The 20858-nt window shown below is 36.7% G+C and overlaps 1 protein-coding gene across 1 annotated transcript in view; it reads left to right on the top strand.

The window, feature by feature from the left end:
- The window catches only part of PKHD1L1 (PKHD1 like 1), a 201501-nt gene that overhangs the window by 82592 nt on the left and 98051 nt on the right, over nucleotides 1-20858 (top strand). Inside the window, exons 30-38 of the mRNA XM_027854060.1 lie at nucleotides 963-1084; nucleotides 2935-3067; nucleotides 3578-3770; nucleotides 4442-4584; nucleotides 7585-7689; nucleotides 10234-10422; nucleotides 16432-16602; nucleotides 18290-18516; nucleotides 18789-19776. Of these exons, the coding sequence (XP_027709861.1) occupies nucleotides 963-1084; nucleotides 2935-3067; nucleotides 3578-3770; nucleotides 4442-4584; nucleotides 7585-7689; nucleotides 10234-10422; nucleotides 16432-16602; nucleotides 18290-18516; nucleotides 18789-19776 (2271 nt within the window). The remainder of the gene's footprint in view (nucleotides 1-962; nucleotides 1085-2934; nucleotides 3068-3577; nucleotides 3771-4441; nucleotides 4585-7584; nucleotides 7690-10233; nucleotides 10423-16431; nucleotides 16603-18289; nucleotides 18517-18788; nucleotides 19777-20858) is intronic.

Raw genomic sequence — 20858 nt, 5'->3', positions numbered from 1 at the left:
ACTACTACTACTACTACTACTACTACTACTACTACTACTACTACTACTACTACTACTACTAATTAGCAATAACAATGACAACTAATATTTGTATATGTAAAGTGCTTTACGAATATTATCTATTTTGATCCTCACAACAACCCTGGGAGGTAGGTACTGTTATTATCCCCCTTTACAGTTGAGGAAACTGAGACAAATAGATATTAAGTGACTTGCTCAAAATCACACAGCTAGGAAACATCTGAGGCCATATAGAACTCAGGTCTTTCTGACTTTTTGACCAGTGCTTTATGCACTATGCCACCTAACTGACAAGAGAAAGGAAAACAAGAAAAAAAGAAAGGAAAGCAAAAAATCATTTTTTCTTTTATCCTTCCTTTGTTCCTTCCATCTTTCCTACCTTCCTTCTTTCCCTCTTTCCTTCCTTTCCTCCATCCTTCCTTCCTTCTTTCTTTCCTTCAGTCTTTCCTTTCTTTCTTCTTTCCTTCCTCTTTCCTTCTTTCCCTCTTTTTGTCTCCTCAGTTCTAAATTTCAATCAAGTTTGAAAAATTTGGGGGCTGGGTAGTAGCAAGTCTTAATTTAGTCTTATATCCAACCTATGGTATAATAATAAGGAAAGTAGGGCCAATATGAGAACACTGCCCTGCCTCCCCCAGAATAGTGGTGAAAAGTCTTAATGGTTCACTGGAGCATACCTTCTTCTTAGATCACCATATTCATCTCTAGACTTTCCTCCACCCCCACCCTCAACTCTATACTTCCAGGTTTCAGGGTATAAGCCTGACTGTGATTCCATGACAGCAGACTATGTACCCTAAGCCTATTTAAAACATGATATCAAGATAATGCTTTAGAGCTGTATTATTATCTCTCTGTTATGGATATCAAGATTGGAGGTGTATTATCTTGCATTTCCTTATTTTCAACCTGGATCTGTCTACCACTCCCCCTTCCTTTTGTAGGAGGCACACTGCTGACTTTATCTGGATTTGGCTTTGGTGAAGACTCCAAGATACTAGTAGGAAATAAAAGCTGTAGTATGATTAAGGGAAATCTGAATGAGATAAAATGCAGGACTCCAAAGGTAAACTATTAGTCACTCAACTTTTTTCTAATGTATCCATAAGTGATCCCTTGATTTTAAGAGGTGGGGAATAGCTCTGCTTGCAGTGCTAGTTATTGGGCTTAACATGAAGTAACACAACCCTAGGGATCAACCCAGTCACAAAATTAGAGGAGTTACAGAAAGCCTTAATGTAAACAAAGTGTTTCTATGTGTGTTAAAAACGTGCACAAACAGAACTGAAGATCTTACTGATCTCATAGAATTTGACATTGTAGGGGAAAATCATCATTTAACTTAAAACCAAATTATGTGAGACATAAGAGCTGCAGCAAAATGTGCCAAGTCAATGTCAAACTTCAGTCAGTATGACAGAAGCTTAGAATGTGGGTCTTTTTAAAGCAATAATAAGGATAATTCACATTAATAGTGTTTTAAGGCACACAGAACACTTTCCTCAGAGCAATCCTATGAAACAGGGTTGCAAAGATTATTCCCATTATATGGATGTGGAAACTGAGTATTGGAAAGATGAAGTGACTCTCTTATCATCACACAAATAATACAGACATGTCTTCTTTTAACTGCAACTTAGGAGGTTTTTCTAAAAACATGAAATTGGACCACTATTTTACACATGAGCATCTGAGTGCTAGGGAAATAAAGAAAGCTGACTTTTTAAAAATCATGCCAGTTCATCAACCAGAAGTTATTCAATATATGCTCTGTGTAGAATTCTGGGCCAGGAGGTGTAAAGAACATTTTTCTTGACTGGGGATTGAGCCAACACCATCAAGTGTTTGTATTTGTCTCAAGTGGTGATCTTGATCCCTTAGAATGGGAGTGCTAAAAAAGTGAAAGCAGTTGGTCAATACAGGAAATTCATAAGTCACATTCAGGTATAATGACATTTGGAGGAAAAGTCAAAACTTTCCAATTTTTTTAGCTACTACTTATATATTAAAATCATGTCTAGAACATCTAGATCATACTATATTTTTAATATCCTTGCAGGTAAGGAACCTGTCATGATCATGTTTGCAATCTTCACAACCTAGCTCTGCATAGAGTTAATATTTAATAATTGATTGTTGAATGGATGAAAGAATAAATATTCATATTGTTTATATTATTTAGTCTCTGATTCATTGAAAAATTGAAACTTAATTATATTTTTTAAAAAATCATTTCAACAAAACTAGCCCTCCTCATCTTGATTCTGAGTTAAATTTATAAACTATGCTTTTAAGAACAATTGCATAAGAGTATTTAAGGGTATCATTGTTAGAAGACAAAATTCTGAGTTTTGTCTGTTGTGTATCTAAGTCAGGGAGAGCAAGCTCAGAAAAGAGAGCCAGATGTGGGGCACTGGCTACATCTACAAAGTTCAAATTCAGCAAATTGTCCTACTTGTACTTTCTGTACACAGTTATGCATCTCCTGCCCCCATACCTCTTCAAAGGCTGTACTCCATCCTCAGAATGCTCTCCGTCCTCACCTATGCTTTTTGACCTCCTTAGTTCCATTGAAGTCTTTGGTCAATCACTACCTCTTACACAAGGTCTTTCCTTTCCTGTTGTTGTCCCACTATAATTTTGTATTTACTTTGCATATGTCTATTATTTATTTATCTACATATACACTGCCTCCTCCCCTCCAAAAAAAAAGATGATATGATCCATGAGAGCAAGGCTTCTTTTATTTTTCATCTTTATATCACCAATGTTTATAATAAAGTGCCAGGTAGTCACTTGATAAATGAATGTTTTTTTGAGCTGGAAGGAAACAGCTGAACTTGGATATTTCTAGTTGATTTCATTTAAAAGGTTTACATTTTCTAGTTACTTATGGTATGCTTTTTTTTATTTTAGGGAGCTGAGGGAACTTTTGATATTATTGTTACAACCAACGGACTACAAGCAAGTGCTAATTCGGCTTTTAGTTACAATATCTCACAGACTCCCGGTATAATGTACTTTAGTCCAAAAACACGAATGCTGCAGGGTAAGGAACTATTTCATAAGATCAAAGAAATCTCATATATAGGTTACTTTGAAAGGATAGTTCCTACTATGTGCTTAACTTGAAATTTTATCACAGATGCTGTACCAGTTCTTTACTTTAAGCTATGATATTAGAATAGAAATATTTAAGTAAAGTATCCTGGATTTCTTTTTTTTTCTGAGTGAAATAGCAAAGGAAAGAGTTGTGTGGCTCCCTTTATTAGTATGTTCTATCTAGTGACCAAACATCTTGACTGACTCTTCAATTGCCTCCAAAAGTTTTAAAAATTTTCCAGACGCTGTAGGGACTATGACTTTCTGTCCAATGACCAGTGTGAAGGGATGCCTCACTAGGAGGTGGACCACCAACTAGGGGAGGAATTCTTTGGGTATAGTAAACCACAGAAGAGGAATAGGTTAATTCTTATTTTTACACATGGTACAAACTTTGAATTTGATATTCTGGTGGCCCTTCATTTGAAACTGCTATTTTTCTTATTTGCAATCATAGGAGAAGTAAATTTAACTATTAAAGGCTATAATTTTGGAAATGAACACTCACAGAACATGGTATATGTTGGAGGAGTAAATTGTACCATTCTTCACTGGAACTTCACAGATATTACATGTCTCCTACCCAAATTGTCTCCTGGGAACTATGACATTTGTGTAGAAGTTGGAAACTGGGGATTTGCATCATCAAGGTACAAGTTATGAATTTGAGTTCCTCAAAGAATAAAAATAATCTACATTTTGCATCTGAGCAAAATGAAACTCGGGGAATTCAAGTGAGTTGGTGCTGCAGTTCAAATAAAATTTCAAGTTTCCACACTCCCAAATTCATAATTCTTCCCATTTAGTATTGTAAGACTAAGGAACTCACATTGATATGTTTGTTATTTATTGATAGATTCTCAGCTAAATGAACAATCATAAGATTATATAGATTTCTGGATGTCTCTGGGACTCAGTAATCTGTAGTAGTAGCATTGGTGCTGGTATTATCTTGAAGATAATGAGAATGTTTTTAATTTTACATATATATGTACATATGTTATAATTTCTATTATTTGCCCCACTTTTCATTATGGAAGACCCAAAGTATGTCTCAGAAGCAATGACATGGCTCTAGATTTTGAGGTGAGGTGTTCTATTTAAACAAATCTGTGTGTATGTACATACATTGTATGTGTATGCACAAATAAATAAATTTGTGGGTGGGTATAAAATCAATTTGCCTTTTAGCCTATTATAATAAATAATTAAATATTCACATCTCTCCCCTTCTGTACTAAAGAATTTATTTCATGGCAAAAATTTAGTAGTGTGAGCCTATGGAATACTCAATGAAAACATCTTTATTTTTCTTTTATAGTGAAGAATTAAATGTTTCCATACAGTATATTTTGCAAGTGACCAACATATTTCCACAGAAAGGCTCATTATATGGTGGTTCTGAAATCACTTTAATGGGTTTTGGATTCAGCACAACACCAGATGAAAACAGTGTGTTCTTTGGTAAGGTTTTTCATTATTCCTTGGAAGAATCCTTTCATTATATGTTTTTATCAAGATAGTTGGAAGATGTAAGCAAAACCTGGATGCATTTTTAATAACATGAATACTACAAACTCATGGGACTCGATGTTCTTTGATAGTATGTAATTATTTATTTTTGGTAAGTGGACTTGCCTTAGTTCATTCACTTACTTGGCAATACTTTACTGAATATTTACTGTATGGAGAACATCGAATCAAAGAGGAAAATAATTCCCTATCTTACTAAGAACCAAAATAAACTTGAAGTAAGTGGAAATTTTTGGTTTGAATTCTGGCTCTGCGTGACATTGAGTAAATCATTTCACAATTCTGTGGGCCTCAGTTTCCTCATCTGTAAAATGGGGAGTGAAACTAGATAATTCATTACACAATTACAAAATCTCAGAGTTGTAATGGACCTCAGAAGCCAACTAGTCTAATCTGTATTTTACCAAAAATATCTGCAGCAGCAGAAGTCTCAAACACATTGCTTAACACTCCAGAGTGCTACCAAAACCCAATTAAAATGTAATTTGGAAATATTTCACAAAATGAATAAAAATACAATAAAACATGGTTAATGTTAACTTAAGGTTTTCTAAGTTAATATGAAACTGGCAGGGATACTTATTTATAGCTTATTCCCACTCCCCCCCCACTTCTATTTGAGTTTGATACCACTTCTCTACTGCATCCCCAGTATTTATCCAGCCTTTCCTGGAAGATTTCAAATAAGGGGAAGCACACACCTTCCAAAGAAAGGTAACCACCACCACCACCAACCCCCCCCCCCACTTTGGATAGCTCTAGGTATTAGAAAGGTTTCTGTTATATTCAAACTCATTCTCCCTACTTCTGCTTAGATCCCCTGATTGTAAATCCAGGGCTCTTTGCACTCTGTCATATTTAACTACCTTTTACAAATGAAAAAGACCCACCTAATCTCACAGTTAATATGAACCCCAAATGGGAAAAACAGACTATTGCTTGAGCATCAGTATAAGGAATACCATTCCAGTTTAATTGGAGTGTGGGATCATTTATGAACAGAACCATTGGCTGAGCTGAGATTGAGCATATTGTCACAGAATCTATGTTTCAGAGTTGAACAGGACCTTAGCAGCCACCTAATCCAACTCATACCTGAAAAAGAATTCCCTCTAATATCTACCTAAAAATGGTCACCCAGCCTTTTCTCAGACACTTTCAGAAATGGGGATCCCCACTGTCTCTTGAGAGAGCCGTCTTTGGGATAGTTCAAATTGTTAGGAAGTTTTTCCTGATATCAGTCCTAAATTTCTTCTTTATACTTTCCACCCATTTTTCCTGCTTCTGTCCTCTGGGGCCAAACTTAATCCCTCATTCACATGACAGCCCTTTAGGTACTTGAACTTAGCTATTATGTCCCCCACTGAGATCCCTCTTAATTCTGGTGCCTTCCCTCTGTTATTTCCAATTGATCTTTTATATAGCTTGTTCGCACATAGTAATTTGTACATTGTCTCTCCCATTAACCTGTAAGTTCCTCAAGAGCAGAGACATTTTATCTTTCTTTGAATCTCCAGTGCTTCACACAGTGCCTGGCACATAGTAAGCATTTAATATATTTGTTGATTGACTGATCTTTTGGCTAAGTGTCCTCCATTCCTTCAACTTATCTCTACAATATAAAATCTTCACCGTCTTCACCATCCTGTTTTTGTTCATCTTGATGCTCTCCAGATTATCCATGTTCTTCCTAAAATGTGATGACCAGGACTTCCAAAGGTACTCTAGATATGGTCTGAAAAGGGCAGACTACACAGAAGGATGATCATGTCCTTATCCTTAGAATTTGTTTCTTACGTTAAACTTTTCCTGATCCCTCTTAATGTTAGTCTTTCCTCTGAAATTATCTCAAGTTTATCCTGTCTATATCTTCATTTGTATATAATTGGTTTTCTGTTGTCTCTCCCATTGCACTGTGAGATATGCACTTTCTGCATATCTCCAGCACTTAGCACAGTTTTTAGCATTTCTAATAAATGCTTATTGACTAAGTGACTTTTAGTTCTTTTAGAAAGAATTTATCATCTCTGATACTGCAGAGTGTGGAAAGGCATTGTCCAGACACCTTCACCCCCCCATCTAGGAGAAAGACCAGCCTTCATTCTGAACGTAGATAGCAGTGTCTTGATTATGGCAAAAATAAAAACATTACACACTCAAAACAAGTCTCTGAAAGATTGCCCATGTTCTCCATACTTGCCAGAAATAAATTCCTTAGTACTTGTCTTTCAAACTGTTTGAGGATGCCTGGAACTCATCTTCAAATCTTGTTAAACATTTACGGATTCTTTTGTCCTTCTTAACTTGACAACCAGCTTCAAATTCCTTCAGTTTTTCTTACTTTGCCTTATCTTTTTCCCCTTCTTTTTTTCCTCCTTCAGCTCCCATCATTTAATTTCCTCCTCCTTGAGTCCTTCACCTGCTTCTGTTCTTCCCACTTCTCCTGCCCTTAGGTCCTTTTTTTCAATACTTGTATTTCAGTCTGAGTCCTCCTGAAGAATAAGTCTCTTTCTCTTTGTCTTCCTTCAGCTCATGCCCTTTTCTTTCAACTCTCTTGAAGTTCTCCCAAATTTCTCCTTCCTAAGTAAAGTCTCTGATGTTCTTCTGAAGCCCTGAAATCACATACACAATTTGCTCTTATTATTCACTTCAAGTCCTTCTCCAGATGCTTCTGCTACTCAGCCTTCTCCTATGGAAGTCAGAAGTAAAACGAATTCTAAAGTCTCTCCAGCTCTTGATTCTGTTAAATGCTACCTAACAAAGAGCCTGATGCTTTGACTGAAAATGTTTGGAAGATCTTTGGTTCCTAAGCGATTAAGCCACAGCCAATTTTTCTGGCTTTAAGGTTTAAAAAGCTCTGTACAACCCAAACAATTATATCTCTCCTTAAAATAGTTAACTGAGAAACTAATTTTATTTGGCCCTTTCTAGGATCATTTCCTTGCAATGTGACATCATCTTCAGAGAACAGTATAACATGTATTCTTCACTCAACAACGAATGTATTCAGAGTTACCAACCAAGGAGAAGATTCAGGTATGAGTACATACTAATAAATTTTAAAATTCATGTAGTTTCTCCACCTCCTCTACCCTCCATTCCATGCCTGGAACTAACTTCAGGAATTCACAGAATCTGTTGTTTTATCAGTGTGAACTTGTTCTCCTAACAGAAGCTCAACCTTGCACCTTGGGATAGAGGTATTAAATATGTAGCCCACCACACTCCTGAATGCAGCCCCAACCACATTGAAATGTAGTTGACAAATATTTAATAAAATAAATAAAGACACAATAAAACACAGATAATGTGAATTTGTGTTTTTCTAAGTCAATATACAATCAATAAATCAATAAGTCAAAGGGATGTATGGTTTACGTATGGTTTAGTGGCCCCCATTTCTATTTGAGTTTGACACCACTGCCTTGGGAGATAATGTCATGAGTTGCTATGGTCCAGAAATTCATAACTTTATGGCTGGTCTTACAGTGATGAGCCTCTCTGAACTTAGCTAAGCTGGTTCTTGGCTAACAGTCTCATGGTCTTTGACTAGTTCTCAAAGCCTTAACATGTTACTGATGAAACAGAGGTGATTCCATTGCTCTTGACTTTAGTCTGATTCTGTGGAAATAGCCATGCATATTGGCTTCTTGTCAAGGAAATCCAGGAACTCTAGCACTTAAGTACTTAATAAATATTTATTGATTAGTTGAGTGAATGCCTTATTGATCCTAGTAACTGAGAGTTGTGTCAAATAGGATGGGCCACTGTGTCAAGTAGAGAAAAACTCATGGAAAGATTTCTTCACATCTCCTCCTCCCAACACACCATTGGTTGGCTATAAGAGAAGAGTGAAAAATCTCTCTTTTGGGACACATCCAGTATCAACTCTTCTTTGGACTTCAAACAAGAAAAAAATCACACTTGTTACATTACTATCTGCTAGGAACTCAGTTTACACAGACTACTTAGAGTAGGACTTTAATGAAGTCCTCAGGAACCAAATAAGATTATTTTTATTTCATCTTTTCTTATAACTTTTTGACAAAATAATTTAAAAACAAATGTTATTACCTCCATTTTTACCTGGGCAATCTGAGATACAGAAGTTCCCCAATGCTCAAATCTAGACCTTTTCCCCAGAAATATGGGACCTCTGCCATTATTCCCTAGTTTGTTATTGGTGAGATATATGTATACATACACACACATATGAATGTTTGCTCATGGGAGATGGAAAGGTATCTAGATTCTCAGGTATGTCTAGGTCTAAACAGCTTGATATGTTCAAAGGTATTACTGTCAATCAGCTAATAAGTCTTTAGTAAGCACTTATTATGTGACAGAGGTGTTAAGTTAAAGATACAGAGAAAAGCAAAACAGTCTTTGCTCTCAAGGAGTATCATAGCTCAAGGAGCTCATAGTCTAATGGGGGAGACAACATGAAAACAAATATATACAACAAACTATGTAAAGGACAAATTGGAAATATCAACAGAGGGAAGCACTAGAGTTAAGGGAGATGAGGAAAGGTTTCCTGGAGGTGAGATTTTAACTGGGACTTAGAAGAAGCCAGGAGGTGAACATGATGAAGGAGAAAATTACAGATATAGGAGACAGCTAGTGACAATGTATAAAGTCTGGAAATGGAGTGTCATGTGCAAGAAATAGCAGGGAGACCAGTGGCACTGGATCACAGAGTATATGGGGGGGTATAATGTATAAAGGTATAAATATAGAAGGTATAAGAATATATAAGGTATAAGAAGACTGAAATATATAAGGATGGGGCATGTTATAAATATCAAACAGAGAATTTTGTATTTGATCATGGAGGTGACAGGAAGCCAGTGGATCTTATTGGATAATGGAGGTAATGGGGGGGAGGGAGGGATAGTGACATGGTCAGATCTGTGCTTTAGGAACATTGCTTTGTCAGCTGAGTGAAGGCTGAAAGCTGAGGTTTGGAGAGAGACCTCAGTCAAGGAGACCAAACAGAAGATTATTGCAAGAGTTTAGGTGGGAGGTGATATGGGCCTGGACCAGGATGGTGTGACAGTATCAAGGTTGAGAAGAGGGACATATAAAAAATGTTATGCGGGTAGAATCAACAAAACTTGGCAATAGATTGGATATGAGGGATGAGAAAGAATAAGGAGTAACCTCAGTTGTGAGTCTGGGTGACTGGGAAGACAGTTATACCCTTCACTGTAATAGGGAAGTTAGGAAGTGGGAGGTTTGTGGGAAAATATAATGGGTTCAATTTTGGACATGTAGAAAATGTTCTAAATCTTGGTGCTTTTTGTGACTAAGTCTTTCAGCAACTTCCTGCTTTCCAGATGGGCCTCTTGATGATTCGGGCTTAATTAATCTTTTTGGTTCCCCTTAGTTTCTCACCATCCTAGTTCCTCTGATTTCAGCTTATTTTACCAAATAATTAAATTCTGTATGTGAGAAAGTTAGAATGTTAATTATAAGATATTTTAAGCTCAGTAAACATTTACATTCAGTAAAACTTTCATTCTCTTCTTTTTTTTTTATTCTTTCCCTTTTAAATGGCCTCTCTTTTTTTGGTCTTAGTTTATGGAGAAGGATATGCATGGTCTCCATCAGTCTTAAATATATCTGTGGGCGACACAGTGATATGGCAATGGCAAGCTCAGCCTTTCGTCAGAGGAATAGGCTATCGTGTTTTCTCTGTTTCTAGTCCTGGAAATGTGATTTATGACGGCAAAGGATTTACTAGTGGAAACCAAAAAAGCACATCAGGTATGTTTCTTTTCTGTTCAATTTGTATTATGTATCTTTTCCTAGAATGTAAGAAGAAATCAATTTTGTTTAAATTGTGTGGCACAATAACAGAAATTCTGGATTTGGAGTCAGAGGAGCAGAGTGCAAATTTTAGCTCTGACACTCACTACCCACAGGGCACTTAATTTCTCTGGATTTGTCTTTTCACCAGTAAAATGAGGGGAGTGGACTAGGAAACCTCTTAATCTATGATCCTATGATCTATCCTAAATATTTAAGTACATTTTCACAGGTCCTACGATCTTAGAAGGGACTTCAGACATTATCCTCTAAATCGGTGCAGGAACTACTCCTAATAACATCCCTGACAAGTGATCACTGTTCCGTGTATCCGTCACTGCTAGAAGGCTTCCAGGGCTGAGGCGAACTCACAACCTCATAAATCTGCCTATTTCATTTTTGAACTGCTTTCATTGTTTAAAAATATCTTCATTGTATGGAACTGAAGTCTGCATTGTTAAAATATCATTGGTTCTAGTTATGCCCTTTAAGATGATACACAATTAGTCTTACTGTTTTTCCACATGAAAATCCTTTAAATACTTGAAAACAACTATTTTATGTTTCTGCTTTAATGTTTGGTGTAATGTTTGAGAGACCCATCTCAAACATTTCCTGATGAGGATAGAGCAATTTTGAAATAATTCCATAGATAACAACCTATACTATGTGTGAAGTATTGTACATTCATACACTTGTTGTTCCAGTGAATGACTGCCCCCATTTCCAGGAAGCTACAGTGTTCAACTCCAGTGTCAGGAAACTATCACTCAGTCATTTATGCTTTGTGTCTGGTTACCTGGAAGAATGTTGGTTCACTTTTTAATCTTCTCCATACTTCATTTTGGTCACTAGCAACTTTTCCGTCTTACAGATTCTCAGAGTTGAGTGGGTCCTTATAGGTCAACTAGTTCAACCTGTACATCAGTGGTGTCAAACAAATAGCAACAAATTGGCCACATATTGGCTTAGAAAACCACAAATTAACATTATGTTGTATTTTTTATTTATTTTGTTAAGTATTTCCCAACTACATTTTGATCTGGGTTCAGTCCTACTCAGTAGTGTCGTGGGCTATATGAGGTAGCAGGATACATGTTTAACACCTCTGCTGTATGTGACCAAGACTTCCCTCTACCAGGAAACATCCAAGCTTTGATTCTTTGAGGGCAGGAACCACATTTTTTACTTTCTTTGTATCTATGGTGCTTAGTGCAGTACCTGACACAAAGTAAGTGCTTAGTAAATGCTTGCTTACTGACTGCTTCAAGACTTTCAGATCACACCCTCTATCTATAGGTGTCCCTGAGGATTCTATCCTGGGTCCTCTTCTCTTCTCCTGATATACTACTTTACTTGGTAATCCCATCAATACCTATAATTATCATCTCTATGCTATTAATTCTCAAATCTACTTTTCCTGCCCCCATCTCTCTTCTGACCTCCAATCTCACATCTCCAATTGCCTTTCAAACATGTTTAACTAGATGTCCAATAGACATCTTAAGCTCAATATGTATAAAATAGAACCCATTATCTTTTCCCCACCCCTACCTCCTGTCTTCCCCATTGCTACAGAGGCCAACATCATCTTCCCAGTCTCTCAGGCTCGCAACCTAAGAGTCATCCTGGCTTCCTCACTATCTCGCTCCTCATATGCAAGCTGTCGCCACGGCCTGTTGATTTCACTTTTGTAACATCTCGCCAATAAGCCCCTTTCTCTCCTCTGACACTGCCACCACTCTGGTACAGGCCTTCCTTACCTCACATTTGGATTATTGCAATGGCCTGCTGATGGTTCTGCTTGTCTCAAGATTCTTCCCACTCTAATCCATTCTCCATTCAATCACAAACATGATTTTCATGGAGTCTGATCATGTCACTCTCCTACTCAATAAACTCCAGTGGCTTTCTACTGCCTCTAGGAGCTCTGTTTGGCATTCAAAGCCCTTCATAACCTAGCCACTTGCTGCCTTTCCAGTTTTCTTACACCTTACTCTTTTACATGTGGTCTTTGATCCAGTAACACTAACCTCTTGGCTATTCCACAAACAAGACCCGCATTTTCTCTGTTGTCTCCCAAGCCTAGAATTCTCTCTCTTCTCTGCTCCTACTACTGACCTGTCTGGCTTCCTTTAAGTCGCAGCTAAAGTCTGGTCTTCTACAGGAAACCTTCCCTAATCCTTTTTAATTCCAATGCCTTCTCTCTGTTGATTATTTCCTATTTATCCTGTGAATAGCTTGCTTTGTAAATATTTGATTGCATGTTATCTCTCCCTTTAGATTGTAAGCTCCTTGAAGGTAGGGACTGTCTTTTACTTCTTTGTATTCCCAGCTCTTAGTACAGTGCCTAGCACATAGTTGGTGCTTAATAAATATTTATCAAATTCAATATAATCCTTCTACATCCAGGACACCACTCAATCCAAAGCAATCACCCACAGTTTGCCTATCACATAGCTTAGCCAGGACTGGTGAAAGCAGATATGTAGGGCTGTGTCCTAATGACCAGGATCCACTATCCCTCAAAGACAATTTTCCCAGGAAAACAAGCAAGGGAGTAATGATGGACTCTTACAGTGAGGACCCACATTGGGTGATTTTGTTGCTCCATGAACTTCATAAAACATGCTTTAAATTTCCAGTGTTCCCCCTAGGCAGCACAGATTGATGGAAAGAGGACTGGATTTGGAGAGAGAAGATTTGGGTTCAAATCCTGGCACTGCCATTTACTTACCTGTATGAGCTTAGACAAGACAATTTCTCTAGGCCTCAGTTTCCTCATCTTTTAAATGAGTGGGTTGAACTTTATGATCTTTGAGTTCCCTTCTAGTTCTAAATCCATAATTCTAGAATTTGTTTCAAAAGTAGGATAAGTAGGGAGTCACTTTCATAGGAAGGCTGGTATTGTGGTCACACACACTGTTCTGTCACCCACCCCTTGGGTCTTACATTACCCTTTTCCTTCTCTTCCCCTCCCTATCCCAATCTCTTCCCAAAATAATTTGGGGAGCTAAGAAAACACATGAATCAGAGATGTTGAAAGAGACAAAATCTTACTGCATCATCACTGCATTTTCTGTTTTAGTATTGTCTCTGTGTTAGGGATGGAGGGCTGGTAACTAGGAGTCAAGTCACCCCATTTCCTTTATATGGAGACCAGGGTTCTGTGTCCAAATGGGGTTTGGCACCTCTGCCAAGCCCTAGAATTCACTGACTCACTCAGTCATTCCCTCATGTGCACTCTCTGAATCCTTTGTCCAGTCTTTCTCAACCCTTCAATTAAGTCTCTCTCCTTTCTTCCTCATCTAAATGAAGTACTTTCTCCATATAAGCCCTAGCTCCACGTTTCCCTGGGTCAATGCTCTTTCTTTTGCCAGGCAAGTCACTAACCTTCCAACAACCAAGTTTCAATGCTCTTAAAAAGACTCAGTGAATAAATAGAAAGCATAGCTTCCCACCCTACAGCTTCTCTTTTCTTATTCCATCTCCTAACATTCTCAGTATCTCACTCATGCTGTGTTTTCCACGGCTGGGAGAATAAGCACAAAGATACTGTCTTTCCCCCCTTTTCACTAAAACTACTTAATATGAAGCATGTACTTTAAAGGGAAATGAAAAAGTAACTTTTACTAAGAGATTAGTGTTCAGAAAGAATTAATTCCCCTCCTCAAGTGTCTGACATATAACCATCATCACCATCAAGCATTTATTAAGCACCTACTATGTACCAGGAACTGAGCTAAATGACAGAGATACAAAGAATGGCAAAAACAGACCCTGCCTTCCAGGAGTTCACATTCTTAGGGGGGGAAATAATATGCAATCTATGTAGACACAAGCTATATACAGAGTATAGGGTAGGTAATCTCAGAAGGAAGGCATTAGCAGTCTGGGTGGGGTGAGTTGGGGGCAGATTGAGAAAGGCCTCTTGCAGAAGGTGAGATTCAGTCTGGGTCTGGAAAGAAGCCAGGAAAGCCAGAAAACAGAAATGAGGAAGGAGAGCATTCCAGGCATGAGGGACAGCCATTGAAAAGGCATGGCATGGACAGACAGTGTAGTCAAGACAGCAAGGCCTGTGCATTGCAGATACAGTAAGAAGTAAAGCGTTAAGAAGACTAGAAAGATAGGAAGGGGCTAAATTTTAAAGGGCCTTAAAAGCCAAACATAAGGTTTTATTTATATTTGATACTGGAGATAATAGGGAGCCACTAGAGTTCATTGAGTAAGGGAGGAAGTAGAGGGGAGGAAGAGTGCTGATGTGGCCCATCTTGTGTTTTAGGGAGCTCAGTCTGGCAGCTTGATTGAGAGAGAATGTGATGAAATTGGAAAAGACCTGAGGCAGAAAGACCAACCAGAAGGCTATTGCAACAGTCCAGATGTGAATTGATAACTAATTAATCAGCATTTATTTAGCACTTACTGTGTGTCAGGCACTCTGCTAAGGGCTAATGAGACATATGCAGGGAATAAAATGCAGAGAAATGTACTCCCAATGTTCTTAGGTTCTAATAAGGAAGACAAGAAATAAATATATATAAATATATGCAGAATGATTCATAAAAGAGAATAAAGACAAAGAAATACAAAGAAGTTAAATACAAGTTAGTTTGAGAGGAATTGCTCAACTGACTTTGCAAGACTTTGCCCATTTAGCTAAACTTGCAGTTACAAATTATCTTTTTCAGTCACCAATATTAATTAAGCACCTACTATATACAGAGTACTATATTAGATGCAAAGGTGACTTTTTAAAAAATTACAAGGTGTTGATAGTCACTGTCCCCGAGAAGCTTAAAATAGATTTGGAGAGACAAGATACAAGTGTATAAATAGATAAACAAACAAATAAGTAATTTAGTTATAAAGCTGCATCAATATAGTACAAAGTAAAGATGTCCTGACTAGAAACATGAACACAAATGGGATCAATCAAGGAAGACAACCAGGGTATTGTCAAAAAATAATAAAATTGAAGATTGCAGAAATAGCAAATGTCTAGACGTGAACATCAGCATTTTTGGATAGGAGAAGTATAAACAATAGAGAAAATTAGAGCAGAAAGTTTGTGAGGGGAAATAATAATTAGCAGTGCTAAATCTATAATCCTATCATTCAAAGATGGTTAAATGAGATGGGAGGGGAGAGACATGGTGTGAGGCCTTAATTAGCAGATTATTTTAGTCTAATAAATTCTAGTAAATTTATCATCATTTTTACTTTCCAGGTTATATACAAATAATTGAGATATGGCCTTGATTAAAATTAGAAGTAATAAATACATTTTCTTATCTCAAAAATCCTTCCAGATTTATGATGCTAGAATCCAAAGTTTTTTTTCCAATTTACCTTTGGACCTAGCAGTTGGAGTTTCTCATTCATGGAAAATAATTTTAAATATTGTTTTCCTTTCATATATATATACATATATATATATATAAATTTTTCAAATTATGACACATTCTGGGATGATTTTGGTTTTGGTTTTTGGCTTTTAAAAAAGTGGCAGCTAGATGTCTCAGTGGATAAAACACTGGTCCTGGAGTCAGGAAGATGTGACTTCCAATCTAGACTTAGGCATTTAATAGCTTAACCTCTGTCTACCTTAGTTTCTTCATATGTAAAATGATGATAATAATAGCATTGACTTCTCAGGACGAAGAGGATCTTGTGAGAATAAAATAAGATGGTTTTAAAATGCTTCATAAAACTTGAGGTGCTATATAAATGCTGGTTATTATTTTAAAAATACAGAACTTTTTCATATAGGGGCATAATTTTACTATGAACTTTTTTAGTCAGGAAGTGGGTCATTTGCTTTCTATGCCCTATTTAAACTGTGCAAATATTGATGAAAAATTAAGAGATCTATGATTTGAGCATTGGAATCTGCATTACAGTACAGTCTCCCTAGTACATCCAAGTATTTTTTGATAATTTGTGTTTATATATCATCTTACATGGCAGGTTCTTTTTCTTACCAATTTACTTCACCGGGTATACATTATTATAGCAGTGGCTTCATCAATGAAGCACAGTCTATATTTCTGCAAGGAGCAATTAATGTTTTGCCAGCTAAAAATAAATACATTCCATTACATCTATTCATTGGTGGAACTGAGGCAACATATGCTCAAGGTAAGAGAAGACAAAATCATTTATTCTGATGTTTGATGAGAATTCTAGTACTGACAGATAATTTGGGGACTCTGGATTAGAAGTTAGAAGACTTGGATTCTAGTTATGGTTCCATCATTTAATAGCCATGTGATTTTGAGCAAGTCACTTATACTCTCAATACCTCAATTTTCTTATGTATCAAATGGAGATAATAATCTGCCCTCCAACCCATTTCTTTCATTAAACAATGAGCTCCTTGAGAGTAGAGGCTATCTTTTGCCTTTCTTTGTGTCCCTAGTGATTAACACAGTACCTAGCATGTAGTAAATGTCGAATAAATGCTTATGAACTGACTGATATGTTGTAGAATATTTATGCTGTCAGGAGGAATAAGAGGTGTAATGTGAAAGCATTTAAAGATTCTGTAAAGCCTTACACAAATCTAAGTTATTGTTATTATTGTTGTTATTGCTGTTAAGGTTTTTCCCATGAGCAGGTCTGAGTGAAACTTTGAAACTTTAGATTAGGCTAATTTTCCTTCATTGCCTGTGCCTCCTATTGCTTTTCCCCTCCAGTGGGGACTCATTTAAAAGACTAATGAGAAAGAACTCAAGTAGAGTGTAAATTACCCAACCACAGCTATGACTGTGTAATGAATAATTTGTGTCACATATCTTAAGATTTTCCCTTAGATTAATGGAGAAGATAATTGCCTTGAATATCCCAATATATATACACAGAGTTTCTCAATAATCTTAGTAATACTTAATAATACTTAGATAAGTATACTGAAGCTAAGAGATTAGGTCACATAACTAATTAGTGGGTGAGGTGGAATTTGAATTTGGGTCTTCCTGATCCCTGAATTCAGCACTTCAAATTTTAACAGCTTAAAACTGCACTTAGACTTTTGGGACACACTGTATTTTAAATGCTCATTATAATAATTTTTGGATTTAAAAAAAATCAAATTAGTCGTGTCCCTTCCTCTGCCTAGTACTGAGTTTAGTACAAGCAACTTTTTTTCTTAATTTTTCAAAGCCTTTCTTGATTAGTTGGCAAATCATAGTTACAATAATATTTTTGAGGGTATAGAACAGAATTCTATAGTGTGCCCATGCATTAGTGAAAACTTTTGACTCAAATAAAAGTTTTTCCCAATTGTTCAGTTAATTTTACAAAAGTAGCTTATCTAATAAGTGAAGTAACTAGGTAGTGTATAGATAAAGTGTTAGACTTGGGGATCAGGAAGAGCTGAGTTCAAATCTCACCTTACTCGTTTACTAGCCATGTGACCCAATTTCTCTTAGCTTCAGTTTCTTCATCTGTAAAATGGGGATAATATTTTTTTGAAATGATAAGGGGATAGAGTCATGGACTTGAATTCAGAAAGATCTGAGTTCAAATCCTACCTCAGGCACTTTTTATCTTTTCACTCTCTGTTTCTTCATATATAAAATAAGGATCAAAATAATACCTACCTCACAAGGTTGTTGTGAGAGCTAAAAGTGATAACATATGCAAAGTGCTTTGCAAACCACAAAATGATATGTAAATACCATTACTATTGATATATTAGGTGTTCCTTAATTAAGTAGATTATGCATATTTGCCAGAATATTGTTACCATCCCCAATTTAATGAAGACTGACAACAGTTCTTTATTTAGAATAATTATCTGTAACACATTATTTTTTGTACCAAGGAGTACCTAATGCATCAAACATGAGAATATCAGCAGCAAATTGTATAGCAGAAGAGCCTTCATATATCCAGAATAATACTGGAGTTAAAAATCCTAATGGAATTTTCTTTGAGCTTTCGAGCTGTTACTCACCATCCATAAACAATATTAACCCATCCTATGGCACAGTAAATGAAGTGATAACAATAACTGGACATCGCTTTAGCAATCTTGGATATGATAATAAGGTAGGAACTACTTTTTGTGTATACAATGTAAAGTCTTCAATGTAATAATATGGTTTTTGGTTCTAAGCCTTGTAGCTTTGTGTCACAGTTTTAAAAGTGCTGATATGAATAATAAATAGCAGCAATATTATTATTACTGTTGTATAATAATTATATTTCATGAATATAAAGTGTTTAAAAATAATTAGAATTTTTTACAATACATCAAGATACTTAATTGTCCATCCATGTAAACTGTTGCTGACTTCATTTCACAATTGATACACTTTCAGGTTACCATTGGTGGCTATCCCTGTATAATAGAAGAAAGTTCTGAAAATGTCATCATGTGTCATATTGACCCTCAAAACTCAATGCCTGTTGGGATTGAGGAACTTGTCACATTAATTGTGCACAACCTGGGTACAGCCATAAACACTTTGACCAAAGAATTGGAGAGACGATTTGTTCTTTTGCCCCATGTTGACACGGTGACCCCAAATATTGGATCTACCAATGGGATGACAAGAGTGATCATTAAAGGGTCAGGATTTGCTGCTTCTTCTGCTCATGTCAAAGCTGTCATTGGAGGTTTTCCATGCACCATTTTGTCAGTAAATTACACCATTATTGAGTGTGAGACATCACCTGCTCCTGAACAGTGTATGGACATAGATCTTCGAATACATGATATCCCTGCTCAGTGCCAAGGAAACTGTAACTTTTCTTACTTGGACAACATCACACCCTTTGTAACAGGAGTCTTCCCAAATACATTACAAAATGTGTCTACAAAGTTTCTGATAGAAGGACGAGGATTTGGGGGATGTTTGGAGGATGTTCTTGTTTATATTGGAGACAGACAGTTCAGAGCAGTAACTATTAATGACACAAGCATTGCTGTGGTTGTGAATGCAATCCCAGCTGGTTATTATCCCCTTAGAGTTGTAGTGATGACTAAAGGTCTGGCTGCTGGAAATTTCACTGTGAATAGTCCCTTAGTAGCATCTTTATTGCCAACTTCCGGAAGCATTGAGGGTGGTACTGCTTTGATTATTAAGGGAAATGGGTTCTCTCCGGGCAATACAACAGTAGTGATTGGGGATGACCCATGTAAGATTGTATCTATTACCCCCAGCGAAATACACTGTGACACTCCAGCCAGATCAGCTGCAACTGTCCATGTGAGGATCCTTGTAAATTCATTTACCTCCCCACCATTGTCGTTTACATACTCACTGGATGATACACCACTTCTTGAAGATGTTCTCCCAGACAGAGGTACTTTCTTAATTGCAGTTTTGTTGTGTTGGTGTTATCTCATCAATGTCACTCAATAATAATGAACTTGAATGCAATTGTTTTGTGCAAAAGGTGATGTGAGTACTTTCTTGCACATAATTCCATTGAACAGTGATTGCTGAAATGCATGTGCTGGAATTTCTGAATTGCTTCCTTGTATTTCATGGCATTTTTTTTTAAAAAATTATATAATTCACTGTGTGACCCTGGGCAAGTCACTTAACCCCAATTGCCTAAAATAAATAAATAAAATATATAATTCTAAGAATCACAGAATTTGAGAAGTAAAATAGACCTAAGCCAACCTATTCCCAAAAAGAAATACCTACTATAGCATATCCAACAAGTGGTCACCTAGTTTTGTTTGACCTCTTTCAGTGAGGAGGAACCCAATGCCTCAAAAGGCAGCCCATTCTATTTTTGGACAGCTCCAGTTGTTGGGCAGTTATTCTTGACATCGTGCCTAAATTTTCCTCTCAGCGCCTTCTGTCTGTTACTCCTAATTCTGCCTTCTAGGGCTGAACAGATCAGATTTAATGCCCCTACCACGTGATATCATTTTTAATGATTCAAGTCAGCTTTTATGTCTCTTATGACTCTTCTCTCCAACCTAAAAATCCCCAGTTCCTTCGACCCATCCTCATATAGTGTAGATTTACAGATCTTTACCATTCTGATTATCTTCTTTGGGACATTTGTCAACTTACCAATGCCTTTCTTAAACTGTAGTATCCAGAACTGAACATAATATTCCAGGTGTAGTTTGATCAGGGAAGAGTATAATGAAAATACAGACTCATTATTCCTGGAAACTATACTTCTCTATACAACTTAAGATCACTTTTTATGGCTGCTGTATTACAATGTTGACTCATATTAAGCTTTCAGCACACTAAAACCCTCAGATCGATTTTTTTTTCCAAACAGCTGTTTAATCTTGTCTTCACCATCTTTTACTGGTGAAGTAGAATTTTTGAACTCAAGTGGAAGATTCTCTTAGAACTACCTAGTCAAATTGGTCAAAAAACTATTCATAAAAAAGCTCCCATTAACTTCACTTA

This window comes from Vombatus ursinus, unplaced genomic scaffold, assembly GCF_900497805.2.
Source record: "Vombatus ursinus unplaced genomic scaffold, bare-nosed wombat genome assembly UNPS02010284.1, whole genome shotgun sequence".
In the NCBI taxonomy this organism is placed as follows: domain Eukaryota; kingdom Metazoa; phylum Chordata; class Mammalia; order Diprotodontia; family Vombatidae; genus Vombatus; species Vombatus ursinus.
The sequence above is the reverse complement of the archived record's forward strand: the minus strand, read 5'-3'. Positions and strand labels throughout refer to the sequence as shown.